This window comes from Barbatula barbatula (genome assembly GCF_947034865.1).
Source record: "Barbatula barbatula genome assembly, chromosome: 8".
NCBI classification, from domain to species: Eukaryota; Metazoa; Chordata; class Actinopteri; order Cypriniformes; family Nemacheilidae; genus Barbatula; species Barbatula barbatula.
Genome location: NC_136771.1, coordinates 17064352 through 17090394, shown reverse-complemented (window position 1 = coordinate 17090394; position 26043 = coordinate 17064352). Strand labels below are relative to the sequence as shown.

The 26043-nt window shown below is 40.2% G+C and overlaps 1 protein-coding gene across 2 annotated transcripts in view; it reads right to left on the bottom strand.

Moving 5' to 3' along the window:
* Positions 1–4698: 4698 nt before the first annotated feature.
* fbxw7 (F-box and WD repeat domain containing 7) overlaps positions 4699–26043 on the bottom strand; it is a 125693-nt gene continuing 104348 nt past the window's right edge. For both annotated transcript variants that reach the window (XM_079462764.1, XM_079462765.1), the window contains 10 exons: positions 22706–22773; positions 21236–21374; positions 19834–19968; positions 17926–18049; positions 17499–17635; positions 16780–16893; positions 10184–10365; positions 9162–9387; positions 8518–8728; positions 4699–6972 (listed from right to left, as the gene is read on the bottom strand). In XM_079462764.1, the coding sequence (XP_079318890.1) occupies positions 6704–6972; positions 8518–8728; positions 9162–9387; positions 10184–10365; positions 16780–16893; positions 17499–17635; positions 17926–18049; positions 19834–19968; positions 21236–21374; positions 22706–22773 (1605 nt within the window). In that variant the 3' untranslated portion in view covers positions 4699–6703. The remainder of the gene's footprint in view (positions 6973–8517; positions 8729–9161; positions 9388–10183; positions 10366–16779; positions 16894–17498; positions 17636–17925; positions 18050–19833; positions 19969–21235; positions 21375–22705; positions 22774–26043) is intronic.

Below are 26043 nucleotides of genomic sequence, written 5' to 3'. Positions count from 1 at the left end.
TTAAGCGTTGTTCTTAAACCATCTGATACTGAAAAGACGCTGGAGTGTAATAAAACAGAAATACCACGCATACCACACACTCACTGCTGACCCAATGATATGCGCACTCATTCAAGGTCTCAAGCACAATATCTCCAGAAAGGTTTACAGCAGAATAAACAGTGAAAGTAATTGCATTTTATATGGGCACAATAACTGGAAGTGGCTCTGCTTGCTGCATGGCTGCCGGTAATCATTTGCATGCTCTGTAAAAAGATGGAGGTGGCTAGAGAGTGTTAGCCTCCCGCTCGGGTGAACGGTGACCATGCCAGTGTAATAACAGAGCTGTCATGGTAAGCAACATGCTGGAGATCTGCTAGATGGAGGGTGTAATTACTTGGTGAGTCTGGCCTGCTGCTATTTGGGATAATTGCTTGTGTACGCAGTCTCTTCTTCTCTCATAACAGCCTCTGTTTGTCAGCGTGATATGTGTAGGATGTCGAATCAGAAATAAACCCTTATATAAAGCTAAGTTGGTAAAAACGTATTGTAGTGTTGATCTGCATGAACATGCTCGCTTCTCTGTTTTATTGACAGTTTTCGAAATAGACCAAAGCTAGCAATTAATCCTTTAACTTGAATTAATTTACCCAATAACAGGATTATAATTATAAACATTTGTGCTTTATAGTCATTTAAAATAATTGCTCAACATTAGCGCGTGACTTGAATGTCATGCATTGTTTCAAACCAGAGCAGTTGTTAAAGGGCCACAAATGGAGCCGTGCAGCGAGGACAGAGTCTGTGAAACAAAAGAACGACTGTGTTTGACTCGCATCATTGAGTTCTTTGGGTTGCAAATGGACAAGGACTGCTGGCTTACTGTAAGGCACATGGGGCAAACAGGCACGATTTAGTGAGCATCAGTGCTTCCCTGGGCACAAAACTGGCAGAGCAATTACCAGCAGTGGCCCAGCTGGAAGTGAGCTAACAGGATTATTCTAAAACGAGTCATAGTGATGCACAATGCCAACGTGTCCAAATGTTACATCCCTGCAGATCTGAAAGGTGTTCAAAATGTCATTTTATTTATTAGTGCAAATCACGTCCCGGGTGACTCAGGTCTTCTCAAAAGTTCAAATCAGCCTCTCAAATTTCTCAACGCTGTCAATAGTTCTTTAAGTCGTACAAATGTAGCATATTGTCAGTGGGGTAGCGCAGTGGGGATGTGCACGTGCTATGGACTGTAAGAGCTGTTGGCACAGAGAGATCTGGTTTGAGTCTGACCTGGGTCATTCTCACCCCTACACTTCACTCTACTAAGAACAAAAGTCATCAAATAAAACCCATCTTAACTGAAGATAGCGAAGCCACAATATGAAACTGTATCATATGTATTACTAAAAAAGACATTGAACAAACCAGTAGATTGAAGATGAATGAGTATAAGGGTCACCAAACCAAATGCATCATTTTAAACTAGTGTTCATTATTTAAAACCTCCCCTGTTGTCCTGAACTTGTATCACTGTTTGTCTGCCATGAAACACAAAAGGCTCAGTTCTCGATTCCCTTACATTATATGGAAAAAAAATCATTTTCGTCTATAAAATTCTTTTTGTATGTTTTCTCCGCAGGGTCCACATGAAAGGAATAGTTTTGAGAGAACTTTCCCTTTCAGGTGGGAGATGGAGCGATTAATGATATTCTAATTGTGACCAGTATTAAGGGAAAGCAAACCAATGAGCCAGAAATTTCAAGTTTGAAATCCAACTTACTGTATTCACCTTGTTAAACTTTAGTAGGCAGAGGAGAATTGTTGCAGACTCAGCACTATACCAAGCAATAAGGGCAGTGATGAAGTAAATTTACTTGACCGTAGTACTTTTTTGAGTATGTGTAACTTAGCTAGTATATCATTTTTGCTTTGCAAACTGTAATCCACTTCGTAGTGTTTTATAAAATGGTAATTCCACATGCGTAGCAAGGCCAAGAAACACAGACGCAATAACAGTTGCAGAGCGATACTATATGTAATGCAGTCAGCAGTAAAGAAAAAAGGCGCTTTAGAAAAAACTAAGAAATTCCACATATAAATGGTTCAACATGGGACAGTTTAAAACAAACTCAAAGATCTAATCCGTATTAAATTACTACTTACGACTTATTCTTTTAATTACTTCAGATCCACAATAACATCTATGGGCATCAATTATTAGTTTTTTGTTATGGAAGAGCATTTCAGTGTTATAAATCCGAAATTAAAATCTGAAAACGTTCCTGGGAAGATTGCTTTTTCCTACAATTCTTGAACTTGGATTATGATATGTAGATGCATTAGATATGACTGTAGATGCGTTATCTTTTGTGTTATAGGTTAGTATCTGACTGTACAGACATGATTCTCTCATGGAGCACCACTGAGGCTGCAGGGCAGGATTACAGGAACAAAGAGACCAGGGTGAAGAAAAAGATCCTTATCCTTTATCCATCCCCCTTTCAACTCTTATTAATTCCTCCATCCCTTAAAAATGGTCCTCTCTTTCTTTCACAGTGACGATACTCTCTCTCTTCCCCGTCACATTGTGTTCTGCTAATAGACAGATTATATTCCCTCTCATTTTCATTATTTCGATTAAAGCTCAATTCTAGGCAGATCTTTCAGCCACCTGAGCAGAAACTTTCATGTAGTTGATAACTTTTTTAGTAATTATAAATTATTTAGAAGCGATTTTCTCCAAAAAGATAAGAAAGAAACTAAAGATAGCCCTTATTAGTTATAATGTCATGGCAAAGTATATAATAAATGAACGCATCAAGCAGAAACAAGACTTGAATCAGTGATGTTTCACTCTAAAAAGTAATTCATGTGGTTTAGTAAATACACAAAAAATAAACAGGTATATGAACTTAATAAAATCTTTTAAAATCATTTAACTGATTTTTCAGTGGCACACATAAAAAACTGATTAAAATCCCACAGTTACGTAATTTCTCAAAAATGTGCATATATTATTTAAGTTTATTTAATGAAACAAATATTTAAATAAGTAATATTTTAATATATACTTCATATTTTTGGTGAATTCTAATGGAAATATTTAAGTGACCCAGATTTTATTTAAAACTTATTCAGATTTAAAATGCTTTTTTATGTAGTGCAAATTGTTTAAGGTAAAATAACCGGAGTGCATACATACACAGGCACGATTTCTCACAGTTTCAAGCCGGTTCTAAAAATTTACCCAGCATATGGACTTTTCATAAATCTAGATTTTCCCACTTTGAGCCTGCCTTCTGTGCAGAATTTTGATGCCCATCTGCACGAGAGCGACATCAGAAGCGTGCAGCTTAGGCGAAAAGTTGGAACCATTGAATTAAACTCAATAACATTAAAGGAAACATTAACTCCAGCCCACAAACTGTAAAAATGTAAGCAAAATCTAGCTTGATAAGGGGTTAAGATTTTAGAAAACTGCTCATTGAGAAGCCAATCTACATGCAAATGTATTAAATTCACATCCACTAAATGGAAAAATGACATTGCCATGTCTCCTCAGCTTCCAAATAGACTTGAGGGATGTCAAGTTTTAGGTGGGAGGAAAGTGTAAGAGTATGTTACAGTAACTGACATCAATCCCATTAAAAAGTCCATAGTGATTAGTCACTGACTGGCAAGTGAATCAATCTTCAAGTAAGATTTCCTAACGGAGTGTTTTTTGTCTCGGAGGATTGGGATATATAACATGCTTTAAGACTTTATTTTGCCTCAGCAGTAGTGAATAAAAGAAGCACATCACCAGAACCGACAGATAATCCAAAATGTGTCTAAGGCATCTGGCGGTCCATTAAGGGGCATTTTAAAAACAACATTGAATAAATATTGCAGCACTGCATAATAATATACTGTATTTCTATAAGATCCAGTGTCACAGAGTGAGCACTTTATCCAGCTTCAGTATATTCGCTGTATTATTTGACATCAAAAACACAAAAATTGATGTTCCTTCTTTATCTATCATGACAGTCTTTAACTAGTGTATTTAGCTATAGTTGGTTCATTCAGCTTTGATAAGGGAAAGTTACGCTCGCTTATGACAAACAGATCAAATAAGACGTCTACTGAGGTGTGCTACACTTCATGGTTTATATTCTGTGACGTGACATAAGGAAATATGTTTTTGACAGGTAAACAAATATCAAGTGCTACTTATGAACGACTGTTTTCAGATATTTTCCAGCCTAAAATAACCAAACTATTGTATAGAGAAGTTATGAATATAAAGGTTTGGCTTTTTCCCCTCAAAGTTGAGTTATAGTAATGCTATGTGTGTGGTAACTAAGCAGCAGAGCAGATCCATTGCTAGGCAACAGACTACGCGCATCCTGAAGCATCCAAGAGGATGACTAGGCAATAGTTTCAGTGAAACGCATCATTCCACAGTAGACAAACATTTGACTTCATTATGTATTTGTGAGAGATTATAAAGAATATGAGGAACAACCACTAAGTGTTTTAGAAACTATTTTGATGTCCCTCATTTTTAATGACGTATTATTGTCTATTCAGTCAATTCGATGTGTAGCGCAGTGTCGTTGAAGTATCTGCGGCTACAAGAGGAGTAATGAAGCAGAGCTCATTCCGGCCAGCAGGACCGAGAAGATGAGCTCTTCTGCCGTGATAAATGACTCATCACACTAACCAAAAAGCCCCATCTTTAGGAAACGCTTTTTAAGCAGAATAAACTGTAGAAGCTTTATTGGACAACATAACACACAGTGAGGAACACAGACAACCAAAATTCTTGAAATGAAAAAGAAAAACCCACATTTTATTGCACTTAAGTTATAAGAAAATAAACATTCTAAATGAATCAAACAAATACACAATCCCTTTAAGGTTTTTTTTTCTGTCTGTTATGCCAGGCAGTTTACAATAACTGAAAAAATAAAACAGCTCCAACATCTGATTTCTCAAACCAGATCATAAATTAAACAGGAAAAAACAGGAGAAAGAACAAGATTGTTTTTTTCTTTTAATATACAGTGTTAAACCACTTTCACAGTTCAGCTGAGTTGTGTGACTGAGGATGAGACAAATTGTTTGGCTACGGATGCGGTTACGTCCTGTATATCTATGAAGCTGTTTTACCATTCCAAAAAACCATCAGAGCGTCACCAGTGGAGACCAGGTTAGCTCTAGCGCTTAAAACTAAATCGGATGCCCGTTTTTGTACACTAAGAACTGCATGAACTTGACAATGTTCTTTACATCGGTAACTTTACAGCGGTTAAACAATCTCGTTTTTCAACCAATTAAAAACAAGAACGGTTTTCTTGCGTTTGTTCAAGCATACATTTCCACACAGAACAGACCGACGGAGCTCTCGTCCCAAAGGAATGTGCGAACAATTTGCTCAAACACACACCGGCACACACGCACGCACGCACACACAGCCACGCTCGCGCAAAATAGTTCTCCTCGTCCAGCAGGCAAACACGTTTCTTTGTCAAGACAATCTCCCTCTCCTCTACGCCTCGTAGAGGCACATTTGGCTCAAGTTTCAGTGGCAGAAAAAAAAGCTGTTATGTCGATATCTTGCTTTTGTTGGTAGGTTTGTGTCATTTTTACAAGTTCTACAAGTTTTAGAATTTAGTCTGGGACTAAAACGTCACAGCCAGTTAAAGTTCCACCATATTTTTCCATGTGTCTAGCAGCATAAATCCAGTTTGGCCACTGGGATGGACAGTACTGGGAAAAGGTGTGGGGGGGGACATATTTCCAGGAGTTTACGGGAAAACAACCACTGAGCACCAGCACTGAGGAACTAACGAAACCAGACTGGTTGAAAAACGTAAGGAAAGCAGGTCTACCCGGGATCCAGAGAGGCACTGCTTACTGAGTACTAAACGACAACACTTACAAAATAAAACCCGAACGTGAAACAGCAGTGGGTTTAGCTTAATACTGAGACCTGTTGTTCGCAACAGTCGGAAAAAAATGCTGAACTTGCAAAGCACACTGTAATTCACAGCTGTTGATGTGAAAACCAAGAGACGTGGGGAACGAAGCAAAACAAAATCTCCAAAATAATATTTCAAAAAAGACAAAAGAAAACCAACGCATGAGGAAGAAAGGGATATTTGGCGTATGCTGAGGTCGATGACAAAATTGGCTTCCTTTAACTCTCTCTCTCCCTCTAAACACTCCTGCAGTACAAAGCTCTTCAAATTCTTACTCTGCTAAAAAAAACATTTGTACTTGTATACACTATTTCTCACTCCATTGTCCTTATTGATGCAATAGGGTCTCATGTATACAGTGTCGACTTGTTATGATCGAAAAACAAAAAAACATTTGTACATATGGATGTGAATTTCAGTCAGGCTTGAGTGAACAAGTCTCTGTGCATTGTTGCCTTCAGCGAAAATGGGAGAATCCAGGAAGTAGCTCGCTCCTGTCTTCCCAAGTCATCGGTTTCCTCCCCTTTCCCAGAATGTTGCAGTGCGTAAGCGTCCGCTCCAACCCATCCGGAAGGTGAACAGAACTCTGGCGGGAGCGAGCCGTGGCACGACAGGGAGAAAATGTTGGCGGCAACTTATCGGGGAGGTGGAGATGCCATGAATTGAGCGACCGTCCTGGCCCGGGCATAGGCCCAGGGCGGGTTTCTGCTTCCCCTCCCAATTTCCAAACGAGTGCCCTAAGTTCGACCCCATCGCTCGGCTCACTTCATGTCCACGTCGAAGTCCAGCACCAGGAGTTTGGTTTCCTCCGTGCCGTTACGGCTGCCCACCGCGCAGACCAGTTTGGTGTTGGAGGCGCGGATCCTCCAGACCACCCCTCCGCTGCCCCCACTCTCCAGCGTCACCAGGTTACGGATGAACTCGCCCGTTCGCAGGTCCCATAGCTTCACCGTACCATCGTCAGAGCTGGTGATGACAAAATTCTTGTTGAACTGCAGGCACGTTACTGCGCTCTGGTGTTTGTGGGGACCTGCGAGAGAATAAAAGAGAAAGTCATGAGCTGACACGCCAGATGGAACGGCTCATCAGACACTCTGCAAGCACCGATAGTCCTCGGCATAAAATCGAACTGCAGCAACTCGCCGTTGCGGCGAGAGCGAGGAGAGAAGGTGTAACTATGGTTACTGGAAATACTGTGGCATCAATGGCTTTGTTTCTGTGCCCTTGAGGTATTGAATTGAGCCAGCCTTTCTGAAAGGCCTAAACAAGAAATATCAGAGTCTAAACAATATTAAAGTGCTTTGGCTGCTGTCGACGTGCGATGAGAAACAGAGAGGTACAGAGGAAAAGACATGCATTACACTAGCTCACTGCGAAGGGGTGTGGTCAGGTAACACACTTGATGTGTATGATACTGTCAAATACAACTTGAAAGCAAATGGTGTTTTTAAATACCTTAAATATAAGGGGACGCTGTGATGTTCGTGAGTGAATGAAACTAAAAATATCAATTTCAAAAGGCATCAATTCATGAATACCCATTAGCGGCGCTCTAAAGTCAACTGTCTGAATGTAAATGAGATGGCCCTTCTCTATTGAAGTGCGAGACACTACACACACACACGCTCACACACACACAATGGTCCTTTTCTTTAATGAGTAAGTCTGTGTCTATGAACACGCACACTTCAAAGCTCTGTCGCTCACTTGATCATCTCGTCTGGGGTCAAATGTGTGTTTTTGCGTATTATGTCAAACAACCGTAATAAAATAAAAACAGGAAATGCTCAATGACCTATTTAAATGACCCACAAACTGAAAAGGATAGGGGTCCATCCCCCGATCTTGGCCTCTGGGCTCCTCCAACAAGTCCTCCCCCATTCCCTTTCATCATGTCTTCCATTGCACGTTTATTTAAAAAAAGATTCAGGCTCTCGAATGTGAAGGGAGACTGGGATTTATGAAAAATCTATTTGTGCAAACGTAGGTGACTATGGTGGGGAGAGCTGTGATTGTATGATTGATGTCTAAAAACGCTGTTTGTGGCAATCGTAAAATTGCTATTTTATTGTGAATTGATATGCTCTGTTACGCGCTTCTAGCTCCTCAATGAACACAAAAGTACATTTTTAGAAAGATTCTTTATGCTGCTTTTTATAAAGTGGTTGGAAAGCTTACGGAGACTTGCAGATGCTTGCTTGCTTGCTTGCTTTTCATGTTTTCTAAAAGGGATAGTTCACACAAAAATACTTGTCATTTCAAACCTGTACGGCTTTCTTCTGCAGAACACACATTTTGAAGAATGTTGGTAACCGAACAATGGCGGTTCGGTTACACAGAACCAATGCAAGTCAATGGGTGCTGTCGTTGTTTGGTTAACAACATTCTGTTAAATGTCTTCTTTTGTGTCTTGAAGAAGAAAAACATACAGATTTGAAATGCCAAGAGGTGAGTAAATGATGACAGGATTTTCCTTTTCGGGTGAACAGTCCCTTTAAAGCCTTGTGTAAAAAATAGACGGTGTGATAATTTTATCCTCGGCTAAAGCCTTTGCATTGTATTTTCCTCTCTTCACCTTGCAGTGTCTGTAGGCACTGGCCGGTTTTGATGTCCCAGATCTTGACTGTAGAGTCTGCGTTTCCCGAGACCAGGATATTATCTTTAAGCTCCATGCCGCTGGTGAGAGACTGATGACCTGTGAGCGTGTGAATGCAGTTTCCCGTCTCCACGTCCCACACTCGAATCGACGTGTCCAAGGAACCGCTCACCACATGAATGCCGTCAAACTACAGAAAGAGCAAATTAAAAACACCATTGTTATATAATAAATCTGATTGTGGCTAAGAACCCACTGCAGTTCTTTCGCTTGTTCTCGCAAGAACAATTTGATAAAAGATGCACAGAGTATGCAAGGGATTGAAAAATGTTCACAATGAAATAAGTTCCATTAAATCCCTTTCTATTGTTATTGCATTAGACGCACTATGTTTGATTTGACTTTTTGTATTATTGAAAAGCTCTTAAAATGAATGTTAAATGAACAAATGAGGATGAATGTGGTCAAGTACAATGCTGTGAGCACCAACGAGTGGCAAACAAACTCTCATAAACCAGGTGTTACAAGAGTTGACAGGGCATAACCCATTAAAGTGCTAGAGACACTTCAAGAATCCTAGCATCAGTTTCAAGCAAACAGTGTGTGTAAATGTGTGTGCTTACCTGTAGGGAGTAGACTCTATTGGTGTGACCCTGGAGTGTGTGTAGGCAGGTCTCGGTTTCAGGGTCCCATACTTTCACCATGAAGTCATAGGCCCCGCTGACCACCCTACGGCCGTCATACTGTACGCACCGTACAGCCGCTACATGACCCATGAGAACGTGCAAACACTGACCAGTCTCAATGTCCCAAACCCGCAATGTGGCATCCCTGGAACCACTCACCACCCTGAAAGAAAAAAAACATAAATATTAAACACAGCAAACTACATCTAGTTAACTTCTTAAAGAGACAATCAAACCCAAAATAGATCTAAAGAGTGCGTTGGAAAAAAAATGTAACGTGTATTGACAGAATTTCTTCTATTGCCATTGCTTTTACCTTCAGCAGTATTTGCTTATGGTGTTACATAAATCAGAAGTGGAGGAAAAAGACAGCTTGTTTATAAAACCAGACCCCTAGGACACAGCTTTGTTTTTTGGAAATTAAACAAAACATTAAAACGGCTGGTGAAACAGAAACAAACCAACAAAACGACTCTTGTTTTCGATGAATGAAGCTGAAAGCCCGAGGTCACTGCACAAATAAGCAATCATGCACAACACAAAGGGAAAATATGCACACAAATTGGCCCCCGAGCTTTTGAAAACACTAGAATATTGTTTGAAGAGCATTTGTGTTGCTTCACAATAGAACATAAAAAGGCAAAGCTCCAAGACTCAACTGTCTATACGCGAGTACTCAGAGGATCAGCACCACGTGGTTAAAATGTTAATAAATAAAGCTGAAACCCGACGGAAAATGTGAGATTTAACACATTTATGGAATATGTACATGGAATGATCATTTTGAGTATTTATTAAATTACTATAATTAATACACCGGTGTTAATTATAACAAATCTTGTTTTATATTGCATATCTATTGGTGCACGAATTGAACCCCAAAAATATAGATTTATTAAACAAGTTGTGATGAAGAAATGTAGCTTTTAACAAATAGAAGGGAAGGTGGTGGGCATTACCTTTTCTCATGCAAGTGCATACAGCGCACAGTTGAGGTATGACCATACAGCGTGTGGATACATTCTCCCGTCTCTGCGTTCCAGACCTTCAGCGTTCGGTCTGTAGAGCCGCTGATAATGATGTTGTCTCTCATCTGAGAGGACCAGACGCCACCCGTGTGGCCCACCAATGTACGCAAACACTAGAAAAAAACAGAGACGGATTTAGATCTATGGGTTTAAAAAACAAAGTAGGAATGATAATACATGGTTATGAAAACCCTGCAACGAAACAGTCAAGGAGCGGATAACAATAAGCTTTCAAATTAATAACACAAAGACAAAGCTTGAAGAGTCTGATCTATCAATTTAACCTGTGCTCATAAAAAAACAAACGCAAGACTTTACAGTCCATAGGAAGCAGGAAGCTGCATTAATGGAAAAGAAAACACGATCCTATCAGATGATATAGAAGATATCGATTGCCGTGATGGAAGAAATCTCCGCAATTGATCCATGAGGCTAAGGACCATTTCCTCTAAATCTAATTAAACTGAATTCAATTTCATTTCAGAGGTAAATATGGAATCAAAGGTGCCTTTGGCCATTTCGTCGTGTTTTGGGCCAAGCGGAAAGCAGAAGGCGTGACCTCTGAACCGTGGCCGATAAAAGCAGGGGTGATAAACCCAGGAGATGCGAAAGAGAAGGTCCCGGGACCTTTAATTCATAACGCAGCTGCTCCTATTTCTGTCTCCATCACGATCAACCGTAATGCATCATTAATCTTTAGAAGGGTGGCCAACCTCCTAGTGCTTTCAAGCGGTTTAATGTGCATTTTCTTTGTTCCAGTGCTGTTTGTGGGACAGATGGAACAAAAGAGCAACTAATGAGGAAACCAATCCAATTTACAATCCTTATAAACCACTACAGTACTGGGGATGAAACCAATGGTTTAAAAGCAGAACACCTCTTTATAGGCAACTGGGGAATAAGCGCCCGAAGCTTATTTTGTATGATCGTGTGATCAAAAAGCTACTCCAGTCACATTTGTAGTGTCCATAACACATCAATAAGAAAAGGGAGGGGGTTAAGTCATGCATTATTCAGCAAGAAGCACATCAATATGCATGAGCTGCTCTGCATTATAATGTGTACGTGTTAGTCGGTCGATGGATCTTGCCAATGCAATGTTGAGGTGGTTTAAATAAAGCCAGAAACAGCAGTCCGTGTTCTCGGGCGATTTAAGCTTACTCAGACCGTGTCTGGGAAAGGACCTTTAAAACCAAATGGCTTAGGTGTCTGTTTATCAGTCAGTTGAATAACCATAAAAGATCGAGTCCGTGGCACCCATGGGGCATGGAGCTTAGCATTCCGTTTGAGTGGCTGCTGGGAAACGTTTGAAGCCAAGGATCGGGGTTTAAATCCATTCGAGTAACCCTCTTCAAATTTCATTCGATTTACAATCCAGATCTAATCTTAGAAAAGAAGATACCGCGTAGATGGCGGCCAGGATGGAGAAGTGCCCGCTCGTGCCTTCGACTACTTCCAAAAACCAACATTTCGACACACTGGTTCTGTTGGTAATCCTGAATTTTGTGAAGGTGATTGCTGAATGGCCATGTTGGCACACATCTCTCGCAGTCTCAGGTGGTGAGCAGACGGTTTTGCTTCTAACCCTAGGATTTCATACAAAAAAGGTCTCCCATCTGCATTGATATTGAAGCTTTTCATTATCAAACCACAGACTACTATGGTTTGCAGGGAACTACAGTTTGGAGAACATCTGTCATAGACAGACTTGAAAACAAGCTGTTGATCTCAAGATCAGTGAACGGGTAGAATGAAAGTGAAAAGGTAAAGACAATGTTGCCATTGGATTGGTATTCAAATTAAAAAATATATATTTGGGCTAAAAGTAGGGCCAAAGCCCCCATACATGAGGGGTAAAATCCAATCGGACCGTCTTGATCAGTAGTTACTTAGAGAACTAAAATTACGATCCAAAACTACAACACAACCAGCTATCACAAGAGACGATGCTTCAAGAGAGGCTGAGTGGGTAAACAGAAAGCTGTAAACACTCAATGAGAACAAAACTATGCAATGATGTCACCAGCCCATTACCCACTGCTACCCAAATAAGTACAAAGCATTCTGGGAAATATATTCCAATTAGGGTCAAAAAAGAATAAAATAGCAAAGAAAAAATGATATACAGTAACTACAGTGACCATAAACTTATTTTGGTTAAGTCTACTGTGCTGCAAACATGCAGAGGTTGGCTGTTTTCACACTGACCCAAGAGCAGTTTTAAAATATACATTTCCCCTAACACCCAATGTTTAACATAAGCTGTATGTGCTAGATCAGCAAAGGTAATGTCCAGCTGGGTGTGTTTGTTGCACTGATGCAGGAGTGGGCGGAAGGTTTGGGCAGGAGTGCTGCAGTCTGCATGTTAAGGAGTTGGTGGTCAGCCAAAGGTGCAGTCTGAGTCATGGCTAAAGAGAGGGAGGAGGAGAAAGACGCAGGAAATGAAAAGCAGAATAAAGCAGTTAATATTAGCGGTGAGGAGGGCAGAGACGTGAAAGAGATGCTGGCTTAAGAATGAGAGATTATAAAAAGTGATGTAAGCAAACTAAAGTAAGAGAGTAAACTAAATTCTCTCCGTGACCTTGTGTCACACTTTCTGTCTCAGCAAAAGCTGACCTCCAGTCTTGCTTCCGAAACATGGCTCAAAGGCACAGAAAACGCACCCCATTTCAATTCTCTGATATTGCACTCTTGGCCATCTGTGAAAATGCTACCGCATAGATCAGCTATGGTCGTCTTAAATCTTCTGACACACTGTAAAATTAAAACCGTCTCTATTAGATGAAGTTAATGTGCTTGGCATCACTGTTGAACATTTTCAACCGTTCCCCTCAGACGCTGCAACTAAACAGTGCGTTGCTGCAACTGCACAAAGGCGATGAATTATTAATGGGGGAAGCGCTGAGGGAGTTTATAATTGTTTCTGGTGCTAGACAACTCACTGTAACATTCTACCAACGGCATCGCTTTACGCAGTATACCTGTGTAACCACAATACAGAATTAAAGCCATTTTTTAGTGTTCCTCAACCTTCTGTTGACTCCAAACCTTTCAACTACTCTCAGACCTGCACAGGTGAAAGGCGCCACGGGTAAATCCTGTCAACACATCTAAAAAAAGCCAGATTTAAAATTTGCAGTTGCGATGTGATGAAAATCGAGCCTAGTGTCACTATATCAGGCATATTCCACAGGCATTTTGAAGCTGGGAGAGATGACAGGCAGCACGCAGACCTCCACTGCTTCAGAGCGCGGGCGAGGGTCTCTGAAGTTCGAGGACAAATCTCTTCTGATTCACAGGGAGAACTGGACGAGTCTGACAGCTCTCTGCCAGACAGAGAAGAGGAAAGAACGAATTTATACAACAAGTGCCACACATAATCTGAAAGGCGGTGATTTGTTGAGCCATGGATGAATTTGGTGTGAATGAAATAATTATTTCATATCTTGATTCTACTCCAAAACAACTTCTCTTTGCTCATGTTTCTGCCACATTGCATCGCTCATCGCATCCTTTTATCGTGCTGAACACATCCTCAAGCGTGGCAGACATTCAAATGAGCGGGATGCTGTGTTACAGCCTAATCTCCACTCGAAATCACTTTCCCATTACACACAGTATGAGGCCCATTCATTTACTATGGAGGGGGGCCAGTAATGGCATTATTGCGCCTTAGTGTTGGTGAATGCGGGCTGTAAACAACTCTCAGATCTTAGATCCTTTTTCATATCAGATGTTGCTGTGAATAACTTATTATAGTAAACCACAATCGAGTTATGGAGTGAACAACACTTGGCCTTAACAAAAACAGTTTAGTTTTCCCCCTCCTATACTCTGCAAAAAAGGGTGTTTTATGAGAACGGTGCTCTTGTGAGCTGGAATTCCAGCTATTTTCGAACAATGACATTCTTTGGTGGCCTTTATCTCCAGACAAACCCAGAGCAAAGCAAAAGAATAGAGCGAAACTTGAACAATGAGGCCACGCAAAAAGAATACACACGCTTTCATGCCTGAGCCAAAATGGAGGTCAAGCTAAAATAATAATGTGTGTGTGTCTGGGGTTGTCAAGTTAAAATTCCAAACCCAGGAGCCTATTTGTGTACTAGATGTTATCACTTTTAACCTGCAATTGTTGTGCTCTCAGAGGGCGAGCATGTGCCTGAATTCAAAGAGGTCAAAGAGCATACGGGTCACATGACCATAAAACATGGCGGATGCAGTATGTCCGAAATGTAATCATTCTACTCCCACTCATACTATATATAACGTTCTGTTTAACAGCCGATAGGCAGTTACTTATTCAGATTCAGTATGTACGCTCACATTATGCGCTTTCGGACACAGCAATGAGAGTGAAACAGACAGTAAACATGGATTTGGATTGGTTGGAAGGCATACACAGTGGACATAACCTCTGCGGCTGTGGTCATGACAACCGATGAAACGTGGCTCTGTGGCAGAGAAAATTGAATTCTTGATGTTACCAGATGTTTATAAAGAAAACATGTCAAAACTGCATAGGGAATGTTATTAATGTGCAGCGGAAGTTTATAATTTGCAGATGGGTGAATTGAAAACCAAAAGAGAAAAGAGGCGCTTCAAAGAACAAGGCATTTCCTGTTTAATTGGCCACAGCCAGTGCAGAGAGACTTTCTGCAGAATTTCATCAGACTGAAGACACTATTCATTCAACTATATTCTTAACAGTTATATATAAAAGGTGTCAAATCTACTTATTATACCATTTCCTGTAATACTTCTTATGCAGTTACATATTTTTGTGCAAATATTGATTAAATGCATATTGGTCTGTTGCTATTAGCGTTATGCTAGTTTCTCGGAGGACTATTAGCTGTATACTTTTGAGTTATTATTACATTCAGAACTACCCAGCTGCAGTTTGATACTACATGAAATGCACATAAAAACATCATTTTTGATTTTGTTCTCTTCATTTATAAGCGAACTCTTCATTTCATATCTGTTTTATATTGTTATTTTATTCGTTTTTTGTTTTATATTTGTATATGTTAACACTTTTTTCATATTTGCCAAGTTTTTGCATAACAGGCCGGATAATAAGGTCAGCCTGTCATTCCACAACAACTCTTCGTGTTGGGACTTTAATAGTAAAGACCATCTGTACATTATCCCTTACATACACAGACACACACACACACCTTCATATGCGTACAGACTATGTATACATGGTAACAAAGTGCCCATTCTTAGATTGGACAAAAGACAGAAAATAAACACAGAGCTTTATCTCAAAGAACTTGGACATATTTCCGGGTAACAGAAGCTCATCCAAGCTTTACAAGCATTTTCAAGCTGGTCAATCTTTTCAATGGCTCTTCAAAAAGCAAAGCATGATGGGAACAGAAAGGCAGCCTGCCATATATGCGACGATGACCCTAATCATGGTGCATCTGCCATCTGCTACGATGATGGCTCTCATCAGACGGCATGTTGATGCCGCACCAATCACGTTTCTGCGGCGATTGGCTCTCGTCCTATCAATGCACGCTAAATTTGATTAGGGATTCTCGACGGCTGATAACCTTGGGTATGATTTGCGATCTTCCTCCATTACGATCAGACTAGTGCGGAAGAGTCAAGGAAAACTCGAACATGTTTGTATCTCAGAAAACAGGATTAAAATGGAGGGTCAGAAGCTGTATGTTTGTATGATTGAAACTCGCCATTTTACAACTGCCGTAAACCCCGCGACACAAGGACTGTGTCACAGCACCAGCTAGCGCAATGAATTCTCAAAGTGTAAGGACAGGGGAATGGCAGGGAATGAATAGAGAGAGGGAGGGAGAGAGATGGCAGGATTTTTGCAGAAAGTGCTCAATGATCATCCCTGCGTTCAGCTGTACATGACTGTTGTCATGTTCTCATGTGAATAAATGATGAAGGTGGTCATGTGCATGTATTCCGGGTGAATTGAGATGGCTGTAAGTGCTTCTGCAGGCCCGCTGAGAGCTGCACGATCATGTTCAATGAAAACAAGGCTCCCGTGAGAGAGTTTGTGAGATAATGAAAGAAGAGAAGAGACGGCTTCACAGTCATGTATCCTCATAAATGTCTCTCAGGAATACTGGACTCTGATTGGTCAAAACTATAAAATCTTTTGTTTTGACTGTTCCAGACAACCAACCGACTACACTGGGCAACCTCACATATTACTCTTCTATCTCTTCTTTCTTTCATGTTAAATTGATATTATTTAATTTATATAATATAATAATTTATCATGTTACATTATTAATACATAACATATGAAACAATCATTATGTAATTATTAAAATTAATAATAATAATGTATAATTCCTGTACTAATAAGGTACATTAAGCTGGGCATCAATATAATAAACGTTTTCAGTTTTAACAACCAGACTGTATATTAAACCTTAAATATACACTACAATAAAAGGTACACCCCATAAACATTTAAAAGCATCAAGAGCATGATCTACATCAGCGCGGGACCATAATGTCATGAATAAAAGGACACTCACCTTGCCAGTGACCGCAGACCACACCTTCAGCGTGTTGTCATCAGAGCCGCTCACTATGCGGTTTCCACAGAACTGCAGACAGGTGATGACATGGTCATCGTGGCCTTTCAACACCTACAAATGGAGGAAGACCACAGAAGACGAAGAAACAGAATTAACGGAAAAACAAGGATTTTATTATTTTGACGTACAGCTCCAGTGTTGTGCGAGAATGACGCAAAACTGCTGATGTGGCAAATGACACAGCAGCTTTCAAAACCACGCCAGGGAGATGAGCAGGATCTGGGGTGCATGGTCACCATGGTAACAAAGCAGCCAGTTTATCATAAATAACAGCTTCTGATGCAGAAAAAGCTGTGTGCGTGTATAACCAAATGAGACGGTTGTCGCATTGATATTGCGTATACAGTTAGAGTGACTGGGAATTGTTGGGCGGGGGAGTAGTTGATAAGTGTTGGAGGCCAGACTCGAACCAGTGTGCCACAGGTCTCTATTGTGCAACAGTAGAGGATTTTTATAGCTAGATTTGCAAGACTTCAAGTGTGGAAAAATCAGATAAGCAGGCATATCTTGCCAAGTACATTTAAGATGTAATATAACACCAGGCAGTCATAAAGAACTAAAAAAGACGAATGTAGGCATAAGTTGCTAGAAATAAAACATGGGCTGTTTAATGCAGTGGGGTTGGAAGGAGAACAAGAAAGGAAAAAGTTGTCTACCTTGGGTGATTTGAGGTCCCCTCTTCTCCAGTTGGTGTCTATTCTGTGTTGTCTAATGTAGGCACTCTTCCAGGGACTGTGTGTGAACCCCGGCTTGATAACTTTCCTTCTCTTTATGTGCAATGGCTCATCAATACCTGAAAACGGACAGGATGAGAGTTTAGAAAAGCTTGTAAAGTTTAGGTACAGCCATGGTACTACAAAACCATTCAAATATTAGAAGTATCTTGGAGTAGTGCACATGGTATATCAAAGTACAATGATATTTTCACCAAATACAACTGTAATTCTGCACCATAGTACCTATAAGAGGTAGACCACACTAATGATTCAGCACACGTAAGTATTAGCTGGATTTTCCAGACGACGACAACATTAAAAGCAGTAGAAATTGAGTTGTGAAGGGAGTGGAGAGCTGTGAAATCACCATCTTCCTTGCACTTCTCCCTCCAGAGCAGGTTGTCTTCTGCTAGAATGCGCCAGTAACGGCACGTCTGAGCTGCCTGAAGCAGATCCTTTGGCTCCAGAAACGACAACACGTGTAAGGCCAACTAGAAGACAAAATACAAAAGGAGTGAGCATATAGAAAGTCTCAATTAAACGACACCTTCTCAGTCTAGAAAACAGATTTTGGCCATGGCATCTTCTTTGTGTTATTTTGGATGATAAAATAATACATATCCAAAAAGGCTCTCTGGCTAGGTCAGCAGTTTTATGCCCGTTTTATATGCAAAAAGCACCAGTCCAAACTATTAACCAGAAGACAGAAATAGTTAAAAGGAGAGAAAAACATTTCTTTTAACTCCCAAAAATATCTTTCCTGGCGAGTCGCCGCATCCAAAATTAAAGTAGTTTGGTGTAAAAGTAATACTTGTTCAAATGTAAGCTAACTGCAGCTTGTTGAAAAAAGATTGGACATTTTGAAAAAAAATTATGAGTTTTGAGACTATTTTTGACAAAAACACAAAATTACTATCAGGTTGTCAATGATGATGCAGAAAAATGTCAACTAGCAAATATTTGTTTTCCAAAATTGGAAAGAAATAGTTTTATAATAGAAGTGGGGACACATTTACCACTTCAAATGACAAGAGAGATTATTTGTGAAACAACACTGTAGCATTTTCTGTATTGTGCTGCACTTAAAATGAAACATAAAAAACTGTCTTTATGTTCTAATGAAATTCCTGAAGCGATTTGATGAAAATTAAAATGCTTAGAACAAACTTTATGTTGCGTCACTCTACTAATATGGAATAACATTTTTTTACAGATTTAACAGATAAATATTTTTGCTCAACCATAGCAAGACACTTTGGGTCCTTTAAGGGAAAGAGTCCCAATTGTACTCTACTAATATGACTCCGATCTTTTCATTGGAGCCAAGTACAGAGAGAATTCTTAGGTGGTTTTGTTCTATTCTCTCATTTTCAGGAGCGCTGTCACTTTTTGAAGACCAAAGTGCAGACAGAGCATGTCCAAACAGTTCCAGGATTCTTTCTGCAATCTATCATAATTGTTGTCACTGAAAACAGGGTGTATACCGCAGTCTCAACTTGGATAGGGTGTACAGCCTGAAGGAGCTGTATTTACACACATACTCTAGTTCAATCAGGCACACAAACACGCCCAGAAATGAACGGCACTGCAAGAAAAACAACCTGGTGGAGGGGAGGGGGAGATGACGGGAAGACAAGATGACAGGTGGTGGAGAACAAGAAGTGCAGGTTAAAACAGTGACATGAAAAGAGAATGAAAGGGATGAAAAGTGGGAGAGATTTCCTTTCGAATAGATGCGGAGATAAAAGTAGGAGAGGACAGCCAGTACCTCCTCCTTGTATTGGAGTCACACAACAGGAGTATTTTCAAATTAAAGAAAGAAAATATTGGAGTCACACAACAGGAGTATTTTCAAATTAAAGAAAAAAAATATTGGAGTCACACAACAGGAGTATTTTCAAATTAAAGAAAGAAAATAGTATAAAATTGGGAATGAAAAGAAGAAAGATGTAAGGGATGAATTTAGTTACATTTTCTTTTGTTTCTGCCAAGGTTACGCATCAACAGATACAACTTAAATATGTTTAATGCAAATCTCGGCTGCCTAGTGCTTATTTTTCAATGCACTTTTAAAAAATAAGCTTAATGTATTGTTTAACTATACAAGTGAGCATCTGTGAGCATCAAAAGCTAACATTGATTTTCTTTTTAAGTCATAAAACTGTAATTTTACAAACTATTTTTTATTCACTTATGAAACGTTCTGTGAACAACATTTTGTAAACATGATGACCAGTGAGATTTCCATTTCGTTTTATTTTAGGGTTGTATTTACCTCTCTGGGCAGCAGTGAGATGAAGTCTCTCTGAAACTGCGGTTCGATCACCTGCATCATGTGTTTGACCTGTGTGGGCTCACAGCTGTCAATCAACTCATCCAGCGCGAGCAGCTTCTCCGGTCCACTCCAGCTCTGTAACACAACATCAGCACATTAAGACTAAGCACATCTAAACCAGGTGTCCACCCAAGATCCTCGGGCGAATCAATTGACACAGTTGGACAATTCAAACAGAGTATTGACATCAATATGCTTTCATTTAGGAGCTTCAATTAGGCTCGGTAATGGTTTTCATTGGCAATACAGCAGAAAGGTCCCTGAAATGCAGACTTCTGGCATGAACGTAACCATGAAGCTTCTCGTGAATCAGCTGGAACAGACTTCATGTCTTGGGGCTGTTGGAAGCTTCCCAGGGTTCACTTTCTCCATATTAAGCAGCGCTTAGGCCTGATTCGCTTGAATAAAATGTTACACTGATCTTATAGTGCTGCATCAGAGAGATTGTGCCAAAGTCATTCCGCTCTACAGGCGCATCAAATGAGCGAGGGGAAATTGCTCAGGGATGTTTAAATAGAGATATAAAGCAACTATGGAGAGGTGAAACACAACTTTGCTTCAAACTGATTGATGCTAGTTTGTGTGTGTTTAAGCATACCATGTTTTACAGCTTAAACAAAGTAAAAGCACTTCAATTGTTTGATCTTGAAAAACAGTACAAAAAGCATACTCCAAAGTATGGATTATGAAATCCAGAATATGACAGAATTATTGAAATGGGAAATGCAGCCCCAAAATAAATACATAGTAACTCCTGTTTTATGATAATCTACTAACTTTAAAAAATAAAAGCTTTAAATTCGAGTTAATCTCAAAACTATAACCATCACTTCCCTCATTCCCAATGTGTACATAACAAGGTTGCGATTGAACCACTTCAAGGTTTCAATTCTGTACATCTCCATGCATTAAAACTGCCCCGAGATATATCAAGTGCATTTGCTGTAGAATGCTTGGAAAAGAAAGAACATGTCTTTCAGCATTAGGCGAAATTTTCGACATCCCTCTGTAAACACAGGTATCTGCAATTTCATCAGCTTTGGTAAGCCTAAGGACTGATCAGGCCTGTAATTATCAGCAAAGGAGAGCAAACAGTGATGGGGCGGAGCCTCAGCTTTCTGTTTTTGCAGGATTACAGAAGTGAGAACAATTCAAGTAGGTGCAAACTCATAAGAGCATAAGAGCTTTATGTCTTTACATGGCTTGTTCCAATCCTGTGTTTAACCAGGACTGAGTATCAAGGTTTCAAGACGACACCAGTCTAAACAAACACCGCTACTTCCCTTGGTCATCCTCCCTGCAACATCTTGCATCAAGCTGAAGCAGATTTGCATGAACTTACCTGAAAGGTGCGGAGCCACTCCTGCAGGCCCGTGGGGGGCTGGATGGATGGGATGCGGCGTCTCGGCTGACCCTGCCCATTTGCTTCTCTCAAGGCCCCAAACGTTGTGGGCGTGGCTGGGTATGGCAGTCCTGTAGGGCTGTTCGGTGAGGGGGGAGAACAACAAATTAGAGTTTAACAAACAAAACGATGTACAATGAATGAATGATAAAATACATACTGAAGGATAGGGGGAGCATTTACTTTATAGACCGTTTCCTTGGACTTGAAGCCCAAAAACCACCTCCCCAAAGCTCACGCAAATATTCACATTGCGCTTTCATCTATGAAAAACGTTGCTGCTTAATCTCAAATGGCTTTTTAATATCTACATTGTCAGTGCTTAAAAATCACCGTTACGTTGAATGGGGAAATTCCAGCACTATGGATGTGATTTTTGTAAAAACTTGAAATATAAAGTCCCATATAATGTTTTTTTTACCAATATATTGAACCATCTGTTTATGTTTTCCAAAACTCCAGATGATAGAGTCCAGAAATCAGAAGAATATCAGTCAATACATGAGTTTTCTATTTAAGATGCATTACGCATGACAAACAGGACACGTTTTTGAGAGACTACATACACTGTAGGATTTCAGTTCATTAAAATGCCCAAACCAATAGCAATAATGCCCAACAAATGAAAAAGAGATGTCTGTTCATACGTTAATTTTTACGTGCACATTTATAAGAAATATAGACCTGGATGTGACAATTCTGAAAGCATCTTACTTGACTATGAAGAACCATGCTTTAGAAACGTTGAGACCTCACATAGGTATTTAAACCACCAAACATTGATATATGAGCTGTATGTTTGACCTTTGTATGGTATTGCCCTAGGAAACTAAAAAAAGGTGGGTAGAAAAACAGTTGGGGAGGGACACAGAGTGACTAGAGAAACTCTCCACATGTCAGCAGACCTTCCTGCTTGTCTCTGGGGTCCTGTGTGAAGATTCGGGCGATTCAGCAGTCTTTTCTTGCATACTACACATAGTTTCTCCAGTGCAAAAGACATATGGGTGATAGAGAAAGGTAGAGCGGGAGGAAGCACAGGAGTGCATGTGGAGAGTTCTGTTTTATAACAGATTCATATTTAATGGGATTTGAACCCGAGAGGATCAAAATGCTTCAATTACCCAGAGCACACTACTGCCACATTTGCCGTTTGTTGTTGTGGTATGAACCACGAGAAAGCTTGCTAGAAGCCTGGGTGTAAAGAGCTTCTAGTATGGATTCTAGTGTGGAAAAATGTATAAACCTGTTTGTCTAAAGACTTCCTGACTATTATTCAGCCAACCAATTAGTTGAAGGAACATATTATACGCAAGTAACCCATTTCTGTCTATTAAGTGGTCACTATGGTTTAATGTAGGACAAGAACCCAACCACTGCACTAGTTTTTATGTCTAACAGCAGGAGTTTTACCTTGGACAGGGTTTTTTTCCTGAAGGGAAAGACCGAACCTCGGGCCCATGGTCCAACTTTCTCTTCATCTGCAACAGAAATATGGATGATAGTTAGTTTGGGCATGTAGAGTACAAAACAGGCAAACATGTAAAATTACAATGCCACACAGTCACTTAAAGTGTATAATGACAGTGTAAACGACCTGCCAAGCAGCTATTTTGTGGTAATGAGAGGGTGGTGGGTGTCTAAGGAACATTTACAGAACATTCCTCAGCCTGTTCACAACCACACAGACACCCCATCAGACCATCAACGGACAGATCTGCGTTCATGCTAAGAGTCTGTGTGCCGGATATTGTGCTAGTTTACCAGATGTAGGCCAGCAAAATGAGGGTCATCGTCCATTTCATAGTGACCCAAGGCAAAGGAAAGATAAAGCTGGACAACAATTGTGATTCTACAAAGAGGTGTGCGGTATAAACGCACACTCATGCACCGGAAAGGGGGGCGAACACTGATGCAAATACACATCTGCGAGGGCGTGACTGGCACTGAGCTTTCACAGGACACGACAACAGACTAAATTTATATGGGCAGAAAGGGGAATAAAAAGCAGGACTATCCTTCACTGTCTCGGTCGCACCCCTCCACCCCTAGCCTAGCTTAAATGGCCCCGGTTTTGCCGCATAGTTGGTGCCTGGCTACAGAGCATCTACTCTGGAAAAACAAGGGTTTAGTGTCCTCAACACAATGAGGTCCTTAACCGCATTTGAATAAAACTATTTTAGGATGGTACAGTGCTAGCAGAGAATTTGTATTAGTTGGTGAATCAGAATGAATTTATGGGAGGAGCTCCATAACAAAGCCATTATAACAGATCATTGTGTATTGAGTCCAGGAGTCATTAAACATAGACACAGAATTAAGAGTCAAGACCAAATTTTGCGGAGGGCACAATTAAGCATGAGCAGACACAGTGCCTGCAATAAGTAACATGCAACATAACAAAAGCAAGATTGTTGAGATTGTTGTGGCTTTTATATTTTGGAAAATTGGTGTATACACATTGACATGAATAAAAAAGAAAAATCGCATTACAACATTTGCTACAGATCCAATGTCAGTCAATCCACATGTTTAATACACTTGTGCAAGGTTAATGGTATTGCTTTCCAGATCTGAAGGGTGTGTGTGATAATGAAGCTCTGTCTAGGTTTCTGAAGAGGCCCCACACTGTGAGATTCACAGTAACTGAGGGCCGGAGAAAAACAGAACAATGTGCATGAAACGAATGTTGCCTATACTCCCTTAAAGAGTGCCAGACTCACAGTATTTACAGGACCATTTAGATGGACTTTTCCTTTATTAAAACCCAAGAACAATAAACTTAAGCCTAATCTAACTCCGGCCCTCATTTTTTGATGCAGTTTGGCCGTTCTCAAGACAAAGTAAAATGTGTATTTGTAAGTTCTAAAAACACTCTCCCACGTAGATATTGGCTCCTTCCAAATGAAGTGTGTTTATTTTAAAGGACGGCTTGGCTAGGATTAGTTTGAACCCACCCGCAGTTGATTCCTCAAGCCAGTGATCTCACTGCAAAAGTAGTCAAAACAATAGGACACACAGGGTGTGTGAGCGAATATAAGGGTGAATTACACCGCACAAAGATACATATTGAACATGCCTGTATAAACAGCTTATGTGTGTGTTTGAGTTTCGCCTAATACGGTAAGCTTACGCCATAAGAACAGCTAACATAAAACATGCAAGGAATGCAATGTGTTAATCACTGGTAATACCTAAACCTGTCGAGCCTCATTGGTTTCAACCAAAGCACACTTTCACATACCTAACACCTGAGAGTCAATGCACATGCTTTGAGAATGTATATCTAATGGAATAAGGTCAACGTTTAACAGTAAAATGCATGTAAAACTAAGCAAAGTGCATTTGAGCGAGGGAATTGGGCTGTTGCTCCTCGCTCGGGTTAACAGCGAGAGACATCAGATTTTAGATGAGTCACTGTGTAATCATTTCTCTGTCTCACACCACAGAGCAAAAATGGCTTGGTCTGTGGTTAACAGGAATGCTTGTATTTAGGAAAACCGGTCCTAGTCTTGGCATATAGCCGGCATTAATGAGTGAACCCATGTGTGATTTATGAATGAATAACTTTTCATTATGGAAACTATCAAAATGAGCCATGACTGTGCGTTAAGGTGCTGAAACCTTAAGTCTTCTGGAAAACATCTAAAAGTTGTGAAAACTCTTTAAGAGAATATCATCAGACATTGGGATTTTTAAAGGAGTAGTTCACTTTCAAAAGGAAGATTCTGTCACCATTAACCCCCCTCTGTATGACTTTCTTCCGCAGAACACAAAAAAAGACATTTTGAAGAATGTTGTTAACAGCCCCCCCGCTTCACTTGCATTGGTTACAATAGAAGTGAATGGGGGGTGTGCTATTTTTCAAAATATCTCCTTTTGTGTTCTCCAGAAGAAAGAAGGTCATACATTTTTGAAATGACAAGAGGGCGTTTATATGGTGACAGAATTTAAATTTGAAGGTGAACTACTCCTTTAAGAGGTCACCATCTAATTCAAATGTCAAAGAATATGAACATAATAAAGGTTGAAAGCAACAAATCAGTTCTAACATCCGTTTTCCACACTGTGTCCTTCTCAGAGCATCAAAAATCCTCAATGCGTTTCATTTACTAAGAGTTCAATTAACAACATCACCGAGGGCATCCGTCAATGTCAGTGTCATTTACATGCTGTTCTGACGCCTTCATGTCAAGCACGGCTACACTCGCATCAGCCCGAATTCAAATATCCGAATAACAACATAACCTGAGAGCTTTGGGAAAGACGAGGCTTATTCCTCGTCAAAAGCAATGACACAGTGACCCGATCACTGTAGGGGGGTCCGACGCCTCCAGTCAGCGGAGGATACACACCCTTCAACATGCAGTGCAGAATCAACCGAAGCTGACACGGCTCGAGGAAATACATTAATGTTCACACACACACTCATAAGGTCTGTTTCAAACATCACAACACTAAGCCATTAAACTGGAAGCACAGAGGAACCGTGGGATGAATGGCAGGAATAACAGTGGAGGAGTCAAAGTCCTGTTTCCAGCCTACACGACTGCATAGCACAAATTAATATTACCAACAGGTTTGCTCTGAACGGTGCAGGGACGTGAGAATATCTAATAGCCTGATATAACACTGTCAGATTATAGCCAGTCATACAGTAGCCACTGAAGTCCATAATCTGATGCATATTTAACAAGGATGGTAAGATGTGTAGGAGAGTTTAATAAGAAGATGTATGATGAGAGTCTGTA